Here is a 17,787-nt window from a genome sequence, read left to right on the forward strand (position 1 = left end):
TAACTAGGTTCTTTATATTAGCTTCTTTACCTTAGGACTTCCAGTTTTTGTTGAGAATGACAATATTTTTCCATTAATTTAAACATGGCTGTATGTAATAACTGTGCAAGTTTTATTTGAGTAATAACACCCAGTTTGCTCTAAGAACCTAGTGAAAATGTCTTGTCACATGCGATAGATTTGTGTCTATATTGGTATATTATGAGTTTTTCTTTCTTGGTCATTTAGACTTGCATGAGCCACACCTGGCCCCACATTGCTCTGTATTGGGATGATCACATCCTTGGGGCAGGATCCCTACGACTAATTCTGGATATTTTTGATGTTGTCAGACATTATTTGAAGTTCACTCTAAATGCAGGCTGCTTATCAACACCAAGCAAGGCTGTCTTCCTCTAATGCTCTGCTAAATGACCAGCCGCCAGTTACTTGTTTCCCCAGGAAAGGCTCAGTTTCCACTTGTATGACTCTGAGGAGCTCTGTGTGTGTGCTTGTCACTCTTGTCCTCTCAGTTCTACTGGGCTGTGGTGGTGGAGAGGGTTTCCACTCCGTCATGTGCTAACAACAGTAAGCTTGTTATGGGGTCTATGCTAAAAACAGATCCCCCTTACTAAGAGGACCCTGTATTATACCTGTAAATGTACCCTTTGGCAATAGCAGCCCAGGAGTTTACAATTTAATCACTTCATGCCTTCTAATTAGGTAGGCTATGAAGAAATAGAAACATTCCCATTTACTAAAGTGTATTATAGTCTCAAGATTCACTTGAGTTCATGTTTTAGATGTCAATACATTTCTCAGTGGCATTTCGACATGGTGGGTCTGTTTCTAGTAGGCTGGTCTGCAAAATCCTGTTTAATCTACAGCAAATTTAAATAGTGGTCACGATGTTCCTGAGCCTTGGTTCCTTTAAGGCAGAGTCCTGAATATATTTGATGATTTCTGGACCTTTTTGAGGCCCAGAGCCCTGAGGTAGTTGGGAATTTTAGCAGGATTTAGGCTGTATGGCTCACAGAGAAGAGATGGGGCTGCAGCATATCTGTAGTCTTGATGATTGATGCAGAAGCAGGTGTTTTAGGCACCTGGGTTAGAATCATTTCTGAGCCATGCCACAGTTCTGCTGAATTGGAATCCCTGTGTTTAGACCAGGGAATCTGCACTCTCTATGTCATTCTCAAGCACATATTTGAGGACAGATTTAGCCACTGGGCACACTCCAGCAGACAGCATCTATGGCAGAAGGTTCTGGTAGCAGAGAGATAGGGCACCATTTCTATGTACATTTCTGTGTACAGATAGTTAGTAGATTAAGGTTGGCCTGTAATAGGAAAGTAGGAAGCATAAACCCTAAGAAAAAACTTTCCTTCACACAAACTTGACTTCTCTTAGAAGGCTTATTTCTTTCTTGAGCATATATTTTAGGACTATTTACATTTATTATCTTCTCTTCCATGTCCTCAGTGTCAAGTACTTCACTTTCTGGAGTTAATTCAGCCCAGTTTTCACCTATAGCATGTTTATTAACCATTTTCATACACTTAAAAGCCCAGCAAGACCTTAGACCTTACACAGAGATTCAAATTATCTTTGTGAGATAAAGGTAAAAACTCAATTCTTCACATTCCTTTCAGTGGAGATGTAATTATTAGTGAGCACATCAGTCTGTGCCAGTTTTAAGTGAAACTGAAGGTTGCTGAAAAATAATAGAAGGGGAAGCATATAATAATACTCTATTACATTAGGACAAGTACTGTTTCTCACAATTTCTTATTCAAATTGGGCCTACACAGGACAATTAGGAATTATTTTACTCTAGTTTGCTTAATTATGTTTGAGGACCCTTTATTCCCATGATTTGAGAATGTCCATTTGCACAAAAAAATCTTTGATAGTGATTTAAGCTACTTTGAAACAAAACATCTTTGATCAAATATCTGTGATGATTATAACTGCCAAGTCATACCTGATAAATGCATGACCTCACTGAGAAAATGAAAGGCTGATGTCTGTCTGCTTGGGCTGAAAATTAAAGGAAATGATATGGAAAAAGACAGCTGAGGAAGTTATCTACCCTATCCCATGTTCTGTCGAGAGAGCAATTTAGGTAATCTGAGAGCTGTATGGATTAGAAGAAATGCTTATCTGGCTACATAGAATTAGGTCAGTGGTGTAGACTAGGATTCTCCCAATTTCTACATTTAAGTACCTGAAATGTCCAGAAGAGCAATAACAGCAATTTATTGCATGCTTATTTTGTGCCATGCACTGTGCTAAGCATTTTTCTTACATTATTCAAATTACTGATCATGACAGTTCTATAAAACAACTAATGTTACCACTCCTTCTTTATTCTCGTCTTTAATTTTTCTATCCAATGAGAAGTACTGAGGCTGAGAGTAGTTGAGAAACTTACTCTTGGTCACATGTATCTTTAAATTGTAGAGCTGACCTCAACCTAGGCCACAGCTCAGGGCCCTTGCACTTAACTACCATCTTTTAGGGCTTCTCTTTGCTATCTTAATCTGAGCCACTTATTAAGCTGTATTTCATTGTCTTACATTTTAATGTGCCTATCCCCTCTCATTGATTAAATTATAAATGACTTATGAGCAAGAACTTTGTCATTTACTTTTTGAAGTCTAGCGCACCTACCATGCTGTTCATAAAGCATGTGTACGATAAATGTTCACTAAGGGGGTAGTATATACATATTTGGGATTGTAAATAGTTTGCATATACAACTCGAAATTGGAAGACCTGGATTCAAGATCTGGAGCAACTATTAGATATCCAGTATTGTCTCTTTATACTTTTAAGGTAAGAACTATGTCCTTTATACTTTTAAGGTAAGAATTATATCCAAACAATATTAAGTCATAAGTTGACGTGAGAGTGTCCAAAATATTTATACTGGGCATGGCCCCTTCTTGAACTGGAGAAACACAATTATGAAATTCTCCTTCAATGGGTAAGGGTATAGAGTTGCTGCATTGAAAGTGTCACACTGATGGGTGGTAATACAAAAAGAAAATACCATATTTCGTTAGTTAAGACTAACAGAAAAATGTTGGGTGTTTTCAGTTAGCAATAGTGATTGTACTGTATGTGGTACCATCAAATTTAAAGGTGATCCTAGAGCATGGTCTGTAGATACTTCAAGTAATTAGATGAGGCTGTAACTGCTCTGAGGCAAGGAAGATAAGCCTTGGTTACTGGATCAAGCAATGGGCTACAAAAGGCACTGAGTCTTTGATGTTGTTGATTTAATACTTATCATGGATTTTCTTTTTAATAAAAAAGAAAGATTTATGATAATTTGGAAGGATTGATCTGCCCTCCTATTAGCTTGTCTCTAATTTTTCTGCCCATATCCTTGGAGAGTTTGTGCAAAGACTCATTTTTTTTTTTTTTTTTGTAAATCATACGTATTATAGGTATACTTAGCTGCTTTGGGACACTGGTTCTTCCAGTGGATTTTCTGCCTGCAATATCCATAGACTTCCCTATCTATAGGTTCCTGATTCATAGAGAACAGAGGATATTTTGGTCTTGTTTTTATCTGAAGGACCACAAATTTGTCTTGATTTCTATTTTGCTAATTACCCAAGGCCTATGAAAAGTCAGTGATATACTAGAGATTTCTAAATTGACAATTTCTCATTCAACCTTTTTATTCTGAGTCTATATTTTATATCTGAGCCTCATATGTTTTTTCTTCCATATTCATATTTTATGTCTGAAAGTTTCCTGAAGTCAATTTTTAAAGTTTCCTGTTGATTCATCCCTATTTTATTTATAATTTAGAACCTTTGTCCAATTGATATTTAAGAGAAAGTCTTCCGAAATAGCCTTCTGTAATTTTTTTTATTTTTCTTGCCCCCTAAAGGCCACTAAATTGTTAAAATGTATTATCATTATGTTTTAATAAACAGCTGGATTATTTAAGTATTCTCCTGGTCTTTCTTATCCCACTGTTTTTAACCATTTTTTCCCACCTGAAGGTCTAACAATTAAGTGAACTAGTTGGAACAGAACTGATAGTTCAGGACAGTAAATATCTAACAAGTCTGCAACAAATTTTTATCTTTCTGGGTTAAAAGAATTCCTTAACACTCAGCTCAAGACCAGGGTTTAAATTCAACTTCTGTAGAATAGCCTTCTGATCTAGCAGTTTTAAGTAGATTTGGGCAGTGTGCCCACTCCTTTCCTGTGAAAATTTCTGAGGAAAAAGTAGCTTGTTTAGAAGGTCAGGGGAAGGAGCAGAAGGAATTGAAGGGATGTATTGAGTGGTAAAAATAAAACTGAATGAAAAGAAATGCAAGGAGGGCAGGTTTCAGAAGGTTACAGTGTCAAATGTAGAGACTGCATTTTGGAGTCAGCATTTTATTTTGAGGCCTCAGTTTATTATTTGAAGCAGCTAACTAATGAGTGTTTGGTATTTGTCTCAATATTTAAAGAGCTCCTCTTAACTTGTTTATTCTTACATGTCCAAAGTTCACCATAATGGCCACAGTTATTCTCATTTCTTAAAAGTATATTTACTATTATTGATACAAAAATTAGTGTTGTTGTTTAATAGAAATAGGAAGCAGAAATTCTTCCAGGAGGAGCTTGCAGTTTTGATATAAACCTGTAACATAAAAGTTAATCAATAGTATGTGCTCATGAGAAGTGTTTTGGGTTCTTTAAGCAAGCAGAGGCTAGGACAGAGTTGTATGATCAATAATCTGACAATTACTGATTTTGTATTATGTGCTATACAAAGTGACTCACGCATTGAAAAGACAGAGAGTGTCCTCTTGAAGGTTTTGTAGGGAACCTAAGGCAGAATTTGATTAATTACTTTTGCATAAATTGGTTGCCAGCCTACCAGACTTCCAACCATTAGTCTTTGGGGCAGTGTGAATGGGACTGAAGACTTCTTAGGCCTATGCTTCCATCTGTTCTTTATAGAGGACTTTAGTATTCATTCAGTGATACAAAACAATTCAAGACAAAACAAAAACACATGAGACAAGACTTTGTACAAATTGTCAAATAAAAGAAAGCAAAGCAAGCAGCAAAAGAATAAGCAGGCTAATGGCAAAAATATTCACTGAATGGTGTGCCCCCAAACCAAAAGTTCTAAGAACTTTATACAAAAATTAGGTCTTATTATTTATCAAGTGAATGTACTTCCAACACTAAAATTTGAATTACTCTATGCAAACACTTAGGACTAATGACCCTATATAAAGACCGATATGGTTACAAAATCCTAGGATAACAAATTAATTTAGCAACAAGAGCTCAATGAAGCAAATCAGAACTCAGATTGTTGTTGAGACAGATTCACCTGGAAGCAAATTGAAGGACAAATGGAATTTGGGAACAAGGCAGAAAGAGAATGCACCTGTAAGTCTAAGAGTCACAGAGGATGCTGCCAAGTGAAGGCATTCAAAAATGGTACAATGAGACGTCCAGAATTGGCAAAGGATAAGACCATCTCTCAAAATACGACTTAAAAAAACAAAGCTAAACTTATTGCTTAGTGAACTATAGAGCTCTGCTGGTGAGGCATAGTCTCATTGAGCAAAGCCAACTGATGACCACATGTAGGCGTCAGGGGCGTGTTTTGGAGTTTTGTGGGTTATGGAAGCAAGATGGGTTGACATCAGTCTGAGAATATGTCTTTTGTTAAATGTGTTGGGTGTAGAGGTGAAAACAGTAAGTTTTCTGGAGTGAGTCTTTGACTACTTGACTGACTTTTAAAGCAATGAGGCTCTCTGTTGGCTTTTTGTGTGGGTTGTTGATTGAAGTAAGTGTTACTTACTTTGGGTTTAAAACCAGTTCTGGTGTTTACCTTTACCTGAAACTGAAATTAGAAACTGATTACATGTATTAAAAACCAGTTCAGATATTTACTGGCTGTATGGTTTTAGAACATGTAGTCTTTCCCGGTGAGTGTAGGAATAATTTCATATATTTATAATGGATGTGCACATAAATTTACTGTTATTTTTCAGATAACATTTGTTTCATATAAGCTTTTTATACTGACATAGTCAACTCATGTGTTGATATATTCTACATACTTATTAATAGCTATGTGTTATATTAATGCACCATAGTTTGTATAGCTATTTCTCAATTGTTGAGCATTTGGATTTATTTCAGTTTTTCACTGTTACCAAGTCATGCTGTAATACTCCTTTTGAATAATTTCCTGAAAGATATAGTCTCCAAAGGGACGCTAATAAAATTTGTCATGATTTTAAAAAGTTAGATGATTATTTCATTTGTAAGCTAAGTATAGTATAGGTCCATCATTTGACCCAGTTGCCTGACTGAATTTAATTTAAAAAAGTGTTTGTGGCTTCATATGTTTTTATCTGAGCAAATTAGGCTAATTTGTATTCTTGGTTTTTATCTCTACCTATATTCATACATGAGCAAATCAAGATTCTGCAGTGTAGAAAAACTGATGGATTTTGACATAAAGACTGAATTTCATAGAAATCCATACATGATGAATGAAAAGCATATAAATTATCTAGGGAGGGGTGGGGGACAGTAGGAATTGCTCATCCCCATTCATGAGAACCAATTATTAAATATTCAGGAATTATATAAACCAGTTATTAAACTCTTAATAGCTTGGAATCAGCCATGATGGGTATATTTACACCACAGAAATTGGCAAATGCTACAAATCAAGGCTTTTGTTTTTTTGTCAGAGAGCCAGTTTATCAGCACATCACTGGATGAGAGCATCAGGCAGGAAACCTGGGAGTTGGAACGTTGCCATTAATTTCATGATTACTTTATATATTGCTAATTTTAAAAAATGAAACTTTATATTTGCTTCTATACCACACATGGTCCTCATTATTTTGAATTGGGAAGATGGCCAGTGAAAAAGACCAAGAAATGAGGCTAAAGCTCCCAAGAAAAATGCAAAATACAGCCAAATCCACATACTTGGTTTCATTTATCCTGGTTCATGAACCTCTATTTTGAAAAAATTACTTCCCAGCTAACATCTATTTTCAAAATACATGTTTTAGCAAGAAATGTTCAAAATACAAATTATTATATTTTGACAAAAATTGTGGCAAAAATGGACATCTATTTAAAGTTAGCAGACTACTTAAAGAGGGTGGATGTGGGTATTTTTAATTCTTTTCTCTACAAGAATCCCTCCTCTCCCCACAAGAATCTACAAAACAAAATAAGAGGGAGGAGAGGCTCCATCTTATGGGAGCCAGAAAGATCCATAATCACACGCCACTTAAAAGTGACCCTGTTTAAGGAAAAAAGATGTGATTCAAGGATTTGACATCCAGCAAAACTGACTTTCAGGCATAAAGGGCCACAACTATTATCAACATGTAAAAATCCAAGGAATATTGTTCCCATGACCCTTAATGCAAAATCTACTAAAGAATGAATTTCAGATCAGCAAAGATGACATAAGGACTAGGAGTGATCATTAAATGTATATTTGTTTGCGGAACTTAGACTAAATGCGGGACAAAAGGGAGAGAACATCATATGTAATCTCTATTTTCTTTAAATAAATGAATGAATAGATAAACTAAAAAGTAGGAGAACGAGGAGAGCATGTGCCAAATTAAAAAAAAAACTTTCATTAAGTAGTCATAGTAGTTGATGGTGGTATTGGTACTGCTACTCTGCGGCTGTTGTGTATGTATTAGAGCATTGAAAAAATGAGTAATTATGGGATATCATAATTCAACCATCCCTGATGCATTAAGAATCAATATTCTTGATTCAAGATTCTTGGACAAGGAGATATGGATATAATATAGACATTCAGTGGAAACTCTATAGTCCTGAATTTGAATTGGGAATGTCAATATGAATTTATGAGGTATTTTATCATACGCACACACCACACACAATTTTATTCTAGCTCTGCCCACTGAAAGGTCTAGAAACACTGACCAACGCAGCAGCACTTTGAGCATTATAATCTTGAAGTACCATATTCTACTAAAAGAAACCAGTGCTTCTTAGAAAAATGCCCGTTCTAGGTCTAAGGTAGGAAATGAACTTGGAACACCTTTGGGGGAAAGAAAACTGTTATAAAGTTATGTTAGTTATTTTTCTGGATTTTTTTTGTTCGTGATACTGGCCAGTTTTTTGAATTTGTAATTTATATTCCTCATTCTAAATAAATATTCACTTTCAAGCCTAATTCTGCATTCTTTTTCTTACAGAGGTTTTCTTCTGCCCCACTCTGCCCCACAGATTATGTAAGCTTCAGGCCCCATAAAACCTGGATTCACACCCGCCTCTCTACCACATACGCATAATGAGAGCCCCTTAAGAAGAAAATGAAACAAATGAGGAAACAATAAATGTAATAGAGGAAAAATATTTAAAGAGATGATAGAAAAAACTTTTCTCGAATAAAACTTGAATCTTCATACTATTTCCCTAGGGAAAACTGATACATTCCAGTCAATATGAGAATATACTTAGTAAAGTTATTGAACTTTTAAGAAGAAAGGATCCACACAGAGTTTTCCATAGCAATATTCCATGGAAAAAGACAGATGAATGATAATTGACAAGGTTTTGAAAGAATCACCCTAAGAATTTTTATATCCTGCCAATTTGTTAATTAACTATGAAAGCAACAGAAGATATGCTCAAGAATGTGAGTACTCAGGAAATACAGCAATCCTAATACTGCTTCTTGGAAAACCATATGGCAAAATTTGGCCCACTTTTATTTTATTCAAAATAAGAGCTCAGGTATGGAGAAGTTGACAGTGAAAGGATTTTTGATGTAGTGAATTCAATTAAATATAACACTAAAGCCAAACAACTTTGAATATTGTGAGTACAGAGCAGAGTGTAAATATTTTAAACCCTGACATTGTGAAATTGATAATTAAAAAATGAGAAAATGATTTATTCAACAAATCTGTATTAAGCACTGATTCTGTGCCAAGCGCTGTACTAGATGTTAAGGATACTATAATGATCAAGAAAGAGATTCAATTTTTGCCTCTAGAAGGCTTACAGTCTATAAATAATGCACCATAACATTATGGTTTGGAGTTATCTATTTCTTTTTCCATCTAGTTCCCCTTCTAGCAATAGAACTCCTCTTTCCAATTCCCTCTGGTTCAGGTGAACCTGATGACATTCACCCCTTACATACAGGTGACAGTTCAGACCATCCCATCCCTCTGACCATAGTGATTATTTCTGGACTGGGCATATGATCAAATTGGGCCCATTCCTGGAAATTTCCTGACATAGCTGTCTTGAAAAACTGACTTGCACTGGTGTTGCTAAGCTAGCAGGATGTGAATCTGGATCTCAGTGGTCATCTTGGCCATCATGTAGAGAGGACTGTTCAGAGAGAGAAAGAGCCTTGATGTCACTTAAGTGTCCCAAATCCTTCTGAAATCACCTACACCGCTGACCTTTCCAATTACAGAACCAATTATCTACTTTTTTGCTTAAACTTGTTGGAATTGGATTTCATTACTTACAACTGAAAGAAGTCCACCAAATTCTAGTGTTATAATAGGGGAAGTTCAGGATGATATGGGAACACATAGCAATAGTACATATATAAATTGTCTTGTAATTTCCATATGCATTTGTAGTATCTTTCAATGTTTATTACATTTTAAACATGTTTACTCAAACTGCTTTTGGTTTTATCTCAAAGTTATGACATGTAAAACATAGAAGGAAGGGAGGAGTGGTAAGAGGAAATCTGAGAATGCTGATTTTCTTATGGCAGGGAATTAAAGGTGAAACATATATTTAAAAAGCATGACTCCAAACCAATAAGTAAAGACAAAAGACCTGATCAGCCTCTTCACAAAAAAGAATAAACACAAAGGGCCAACAAACATATGACAATGTGCTTAATTTCATTAATCATCAGGGAAATGCATATTGAACAAAATAGGCTAGGCTACTAAACCACACCCTCCAGAATGTTTAAAATTAAAAAGACAGAGAATATCAAGCATTGGTGAGGATGTGTAGCATCAGGAACCCTCTAAGACTGCTGGTAAGGTTATAAATTGGTACTCTGGAAAACGGACAATATCAACCAGTCCTGAACATGTGCACACTCTCTACCCAGTAATTCTGCTTTAGTTATAAACGCAAAAGAAAGAAGACACAGAAAGAAGAGCAGAAGACATATGAATGTTCACAGCAGCACTATTCATGCCAGCCAAGAACTAGAGACACTGAAATGCCCATCTACAGAATGAATTAATCATTATTCACATAATGGGAAATTGCGCGGTAATGACTATGAATTATGAACAATTATGCAATAATATAATCCCACAAATATAATTTTGAGTGACAGAAGCTAGACCAAAAGAATGTATCATGTATCATGTATTATTCCACTTACGCAAATTATAAAAACAGGCAAAACGAACTGATGCTGTTAAAAGTCAGGCACGTGGTTAACCTTGAGCAAGGGGTCATGACTGGAGGGTGGCAGGAGGAGGGGCTTATGGAGTGCTGGACATTCTCTGTTTCTTGATCTAGGTGCTAGTTACACAATGTGTTCAGTTTGTGAAAATTCATTAAGTTATATACTTAATGTGCAGTTTTCTGTATGTGGACTATATTCCATTCAAAGGTATAAAAGGTTAAACACATGACTCCCAGCTCAATGTTTTCCAAAATCTTTGTTCTTAATTTCAAGTGAATTTATTAGAACTTCTAATGGTAAAAAAATCATTTACTTGAAATTCAGCAGTATTTGAAATGTCATCTCATCTTCCTTTTAGTCAGTTAATTTCAAGTGCATTTTAACACTTTTTATTTAAAATGCCACATACAAAACAGTTCCACTTTTTATAAAACTGTTTTTCTCCTTTTTCTTTCTTTTAGCCCTCTTCCACTTGTGTATGTACCTAGGGAGATGACTGGATGATGTTCACCAAATGTTAACTATCGTTAAATCCAGGAGATGGGACTTGGGGTGCATTTTTAAATTTTCTCTCTGGACTTTGCTAACTAGTTTGAACTTTTTATGATGAGCATACATACATATCATTTCTATAAAAACATTAAAACAATTTCTTTATAAAAGAAAAGCTGATCTTATATCTTATGCCTGCATTCAGCCATACCTATCAGAAAGGAAGATTCCTAGGAACATATTCTACACAAAATCTGATTATAGTGACATAGCTCCATTCAGGCAGTTTGGGAGTCATCTCTGTCATCTCTCAGTGGGGTGCGTTCATGCTGGCATTTTGTACACAGCCTTCTGTTCACATTTAATGGAAATATGTAGGATGATCTCATAGGGGAGAGACTGCCCAGACACTTTCAAAGGTTTTATGTTTGATTTTTAATTCAGCAATGTGGGAAAGAACGATATTCAAATGACAGTGATATTATAACTGGTTTCCATATAAAGCAAAGGGAGGCACCTTAAAGTCCTCATATCAATCCTTTCTTATTATTTTTTAGAGTCTGATATTTCTTGTTCGAGACTGGAGTTTCCCATACGAATTTTCATATGGAGCCGATGGTGGTGCCAAATTCTTGGAAAAACGCCTCAAGGTTTGTTAGATATTTAGGTGCATGAAATTTCACTAATAATCTGGAATTATTTTTGTTGGATCATTTGGTGAATAGATACTCAGTAGCCACTAGCCGCAATCTCATTTGTTATCGATATTAATGACACAGGTGAAGAATTCTTTGTATATATCTATAAAACAATAAGTTACTCCTAAAGATAAAACTTTTACTTTGAAGAATTAAACCACTTCAAGACTGACTGCAAATATCAAGATTCAGGTTTTAATAGAGGTTTCAAAGCCAATGTAACAAATATCTAATTTTGAAATCCCTGGAGTCAATCTTAGAGCACAGAATGTAAAATTAGAAGACCTTCCACTTTCTGTGTCGTGCTAGTTCAATACTGTACAAATTGTTACACTGAGCAGATATCACCAAAAGTGCCTACTGGGAAATCAGGGAGAAAGATCAAAATTTACAAAAATGTTCCTTGAAAATTGGGATCTCTGAACTTATTAGGTTTACAGTCATAAAAGTTTGTCTGTATTAAAAACTATCAAATATGTATTTACATAAAGTGGGAGGTGAGGGTGATTTAGCTTGTAAGTAAAAGCTTACTTACACCCAACTATTCAGATTCCATTCTAGAATTTAAATGTACACTTACCAGGTGATAGGAGGCTGTCTTGAATATCTACTAAAAAGAAAGTAGAAATATCCTACTTTCTCTTTGTGGCTCCTACGAGTGCTTTGAATTAAAATTTGAATTTGTAGAAACTAGCCAGATTAAAACCCCACTAATTTGTATTAAAAAATGGGAAGGTCCATTTGAGTTAGCATAAGGGTAGACACTTGTTAATTAAAACTATGCCATGCGTTTTCTATACTTAGACACGGCTCTGTGTGGGCAAACCCACCCAAGACTTTCTTCTTTCTTTAGTAGCAGCCCTGTCGTGTCATTTTCATCATTGTGGGACCAAACAGACATAGCAAATATAAGATGCCACAGAATTCCTTTGCATAATTTGTGATGAAAGTAGTTTAAACTTCAGAATGATTTACTGCAGGTCTCAGGGAACCAGCATGAAGAACTACAGAATGTCAGAAAACACATCCATTCCTGTTTCACCAACATTTCCTGTTTTCTCCTACCTCATCCTGGCTTAAAAGTAGCTACCAATCCAAACTTTGATGGAAAATTGAAAGGTTTGTGTCTTTTAATGAATATGTTTGCATCACTTAGTCTGATTATAAAAATGTCATTTTATCTGTTGGGCTTATGGCTGATAGTTTAGTTTATCCACTGATAGGAGGCTGATGATTAGAAATTGTCAGGAGAATAGGGCATCCTGGGCTGGTGCTCCTCCTTGGTGAACTGTGGGATTCTATGGGCGCTGGATGTATACACTGCCTGCAAAAATAGGCCGGATCCTGAGTTCAGCCAGAAGGCAGTAACCCTCACCTTCTTATCTCTGTGCACTGAGAAGTGCTCCTTAATGTTTTTAGGCTTAATTTTCCTTATCTACATGAAAAAGGAAAACAGATGTCTATAGTATTGGAATTCTGTATTAAGTTATGTAATTAGAGATTGAAAGAAATGCTCTTTAAAACTGCTCCTAAAGAATTTAATTATAAATTATTAAAAACTTCACTAAAAATGAAATCTTGTGTGGAAGAAGAGGACCAGTGTCTTAAAAGAAAAGCACTAGAGTGTTTTTCAAATAGTGTATACTTATAGGATGTAATTATGTCTTTAATAGAAGACTGATTGTTACATGATTCCAAAGCAGCTTGACTTGTTAAACAAACAAACAAACAAGAGCAGGAGGGGAGGTAGGAGTCTGAGGAAATGGAAGTTAATCTTTCCCAAAAGATATCCACCAGGTCTGTAGACATATGCTTTGTAGTTAGTACGACATTGTTCAAAGACATGACTTTTTAACTTGAAAGCGTAGTGTTGAATATGCCACTGAATTCAGATATTTGTTTAATTTACTATGGCCTTTGTGCATCGTGCCAGGATTGAGACAGTGGCATTACAAGCTTTTCAGCACAATTGTTGTCAGAGGGATTTAAAATTACTTTAAAGAAAGGACAATATAACTTGTATTCAGTTTTACAAAACTGGCAGATTTGAAAAGCAAATGAATTATTTTTGTCCCTGCACCCATGACATTTACTCTCAGATACCTTATATTTAACTTTGGCAGTTAGTACCATAAATACAATACCAAATTTCTCAATCATTAATCAGCACGGTGGTTATATACATTTTATCTTACTTTCATACCACAGACTAGATAGCAGTAAGCATATGGTACATATGGATGACAGGCTCCTATAATTTCACTGTCACACTTATGAATTCCAACCCACTAGTGGATGCACAGATCTCAGTATTGTGCAATTACCTAATGGCTTTAATGTGTTTTGAATAAATTACATAAAGAAAGCCTTCTTACATAAAGAGAAAGCTTCTCTTTCTTCTCTGGAGTTGGGAGACATAAACAGGCAGAGGAGGGGTGCGCCTTCAACAACAGCCCTTTATTGGAACTAAAAATTACTGTGGCTTGTTCCATTACTGCAGTATACAGCTACAGCTCTTAGATTAACTGATACATTTTGCAATGAAAGAGCTCACGGAGAGAGTTTAAGACAAATCATGCAAATGCAGAATCCTACTTATTATTTTTATTTTTTATTTTTAGATACAGGGTCTCACTCTGTGGCCCAGGCTGGAGTGCAGTGGTGCGATCCTAGCTCACTGCAACCTTGAACTCCTGGGCTCCAGCCATCCTTTTGCCTTAGCCTCCCAAGTAGCTAGGACTAAAGGCACACACCACCATGTGCAGCTAATTTATTTTTAAAATTCTTTGAAGAGATGAGGTCTTGCTATGCTTCCAGGGCTTGGTCTCAAACTTCTGGGTTCAATCAATCCTCCTATCTTGACCTCCCAAAGTGCTGGGATTACAGGTGTGAGCCACTGCACCCAGGCAATTATTATTTTTTTAGAAATGGGGTCTTGCTCTGTCTCTCAGGCTGGAGTGCAGCGGTGTGATCATAGCTCACTGCAGCCTTGAACTATTGAGCTCACACAATCCTCCTGCTTCAGCCTCCCAAATAGGACTACAGGAGTGTGCCACCATGCCCGGTTATTTATTTATTTATTTATTTATTTATTTATTTATTTTGCAGAGATGGGGGTTTCACTATGCTGCCCAGGCTGGTCTTGAACTCCTGGCCTCAAGTGATAAATTACAGGCATGAGCCACCATACTTGGCCAGAATTCCACTTTTTAAGACATTTGTTCTCCATCAAATTTTATTCACTTCTATGCATATATTGACCTACACAATTGGTTTACAGTTAACTATAAGTTATGAGTTTACCAAAGTGCCTTGCCTAGGAAAAAGAGTAGTGAAAGGCAGCTTCAATTTCCATAAAAGTTCCATTTTAATGAGACTTTTATGTCTTACAGGACTGCTGCTAAAGCCCTCTTGTGTGCAGAAATATCGTACTTTGCCTCCGTGTTTCTTTGGGCAGTTTTGAAAGTCTGCTATTTACATTATTTTTCTGTCCCACCCTGAATCTTACAATTTGGTGTGATTTCTATCCAGGATGTCTTGTCAGCTGACTGTGATGTTCTCCAGAGGGCTGGCATCTCAGTGGTTGCCTCTGGTGAAGAAAAGTCTCTGAATAAACAATTATACAAAAGTTGTTCTTTGATAATAGTTTCTCATATACTCTTTCACACACAGAAATAACTTTCTAGCTCATTATCAATAGTAATCATTGTTATAATAACTATTTGTTCATGGTCCCTCAAAGTACTGCAATTATTATTGTCTTACCTATTTCTAGTGTTATTAAAAACTGATAATAATATGATCAAGTTTAACTACTGTTAATTTAAGAACTTCCCAAAAGGAAATGAAAAAGATTAAAGGCACTGAATTACATTCATTTATGCTTCATTCAACCAGCTTTTACTGGGTGCTTACTGAATACCTACCCTAGCATAGCAAATACAATTTTTTAAATAACAAGGAGTTATCCTTTTTTTTTTCTTTTGAGGTTGCTCTGCGTTATAGTACCATATGTAGAATGAGCAGGTAGCCACATTATAAGATGTGGAGCTGCTTCCTTAGCAGCTGCAGTTAAGACTTGAGAATGCATAGTGAAATGCGTGCTTCCAATCACTTATCAGAATCAGGAAATCCTGAGAAAATATCTTCCTTTGTTAATTTATACAGCAATACTATACTAGTGCATCTGCCCTGTGGAGTTCTTATAAAGCATACATCGTATTCTCAATTATTGTGTCAGGTAACCACCACATTGACCAAGCCCCTAAAGTCCTTGGAAGATTTTGCCCTTGTGGAAAAAATTACTGAAGAAAATTACTGAACATAATTCTGAATCAGCTATTCATATATATTAATTGACCACTTGCAAGGCCAAAGCTTATTAATGCCCCTCGGCAAATCGATTTGAACTGGTTTGCAGATTTTCTGGTTCATGTCTTTACTGTGTTCAACTAACATTAGCAAGAGCTCACCACCTACATATGTTATGAATATATTGTTCTTATTTTCTGAATCCAAAATTGGAATACCTAGCATTGGTTCCAGTGAGAACAAAGAGGGCTACTGCCATCTTCAGACACATTTTTAATCCAAATGTGTGGTTAGATGCTGGTTACTGTAATGATAATTAATTACCACACTTGCTGGTGCATTAACACACAGTCGTATCTTATTCCATTCCAATTGTATAAGGAATGTTTGGGGGCAGAAATTTATATACAAGTTCTGAAAGTGATTTTAAAGTGGTTTTATAAGAAGAAAACTTTGTTTTATTCAGAAACTGAAGAATTCATACATTCTAGATGTATAGTAATATTCTGCTAAAGATGAAAAAACGTAAAATCATATAGCAAAAAAGAAACCTATTAGTGTCATTGAATACAGATACATGGCAGGCAATAAAACACAAAACAGGAACGTGGTAACATAAATACAAATATCAGTATTGTAGTCCAGTGAATACTAGTAACTAAAAAGCAAACCACAATAATAAATCTATATATAGTACAAAGCAAAATTATCAGTGAAAATTGGTACAATGCAAACAGCAAAATAAGTGAATAAACTCCACTGCAAGTACCTGTAAATCATGGTCACTAGAATTTCAAAGTGGCACAAAACATGAAACAAAATAACTTGGAAAGATAGCCAGCATCATGCTTGTGTGTGTTATAAAAGAAGTAAAGAAAACAAATTCTAACATAAAATAGTATTTCAATGTAGCCCCAATGTTATAACTGGGGCTATAATAAAGAGGAAAATGCAAACACAGTCTTAAATTTTGAATCTTTAAGGCCTTCAAAATCACCAACCCCAAAGCCTGAAAACTCTAACTCTGCTAAAATTTAGATTTTTAAAAATTACAGGCAGTTACTGAATTTACTTAGAAATCAAGCAAGTCACTGGACAGATCTTGCTTTTTTACATAGTATGTGTATTTTTCCATATATATATAATGTATATGTGTGTGTGTGTATATATATATATATATTTTTTTTTTTTTCTTTTTTTGAGACAGGGTCTTGCTCTGTCGCACAGGCTGGAGTGCAGTGGCACAATCTTGGCTCACTGCAACCTCCGCCTCCCGGGTTCAAGCGATTCTCCTGCCTCAGCCTTCCGAGTAGCTGGGACTACAGGCATGTGCCACAATGTACAGCTAATTTTTTTTTTTTTTTTTTTTTGAGACGGAGTCTCCCTCTGTCGCCCAAGCTGGAGTGCAGTGGCGTGATCTCGGCTCACTGCAACCTCTGCCTCCCGGGTTCAAGCGATTCCCCTGCCTCAGCCTCCAGAGTAGCTGGCACTACAGGCATATGCCATCCACGCCTGGCTAATTTTTTTTATTTTTATTTTTAGTAGAGGTGGGGTTTCACCGTGTTAGCCAGGATGGTGTCAATCTCCTGACCTCATGATCCACCCGCCTCAGCCTCCCAAAGTGCTGGGATTACAGGCGTAAGCCACTGCACCCAGCCGTGTACAGCTAATTTTTATATCTTAATACAGACAGGATTTCACCACGTTGGCCAGGCTGGTCTCAGACTCCTGACCTCAAATGATCCACCTGCCTCGGCCTCCCAAAGTGCCGGCATTACAGGCGGGAGCCACTGCACCCGGCCCCAGTTTTTCCATATATTTGAAATAACAATTTAAGAAATTATCCCTGTGTTCAGA

General features: G+C 36.1%; 1 protein-coding gene across 2 annotated transcripts in view; it reads left to right on the forward strand.

Annotated features, from left to right (window-relative positions):
- Positions 1-17,787, forward strand: part of ATL1 (atlastin GTPase 1) — a 100,177-nt gene that overhangs the window by 69,268 nt on the left and 13,122 nt on the right. For both annotated transcript variants that reach the window (XM_522849.8, XM_001156076.8), the window contains exons 8-9: positions 11,479-11,571; positions 12,600-12,738. In XM_522849.8, the coding sequence (XP_522849.2) occupies positions 11,479-11,571; positions 12,600-12,738 (232 nt within the window). The remainder of the gene's footprint in view (positions 1-11,478; positions 11,572-12,599; positions 12,739-17,787) is intronic.

This window comes from Pan troglodytes, chromosome 15 (assembly GCF_028858775.2).
Source record: "Pan troglodytes isolate AG18354 chromosome 15, NHGRI_mPanTro3-v2.0_pri, whole genome shotgun sequence".
Taxonomy (NCBI): domain Eukaryota; kingdom Metazoa; phylum Chordata; class Mammalia; order Primates; family Hominidae; genus Pan; species Pan troglodytes.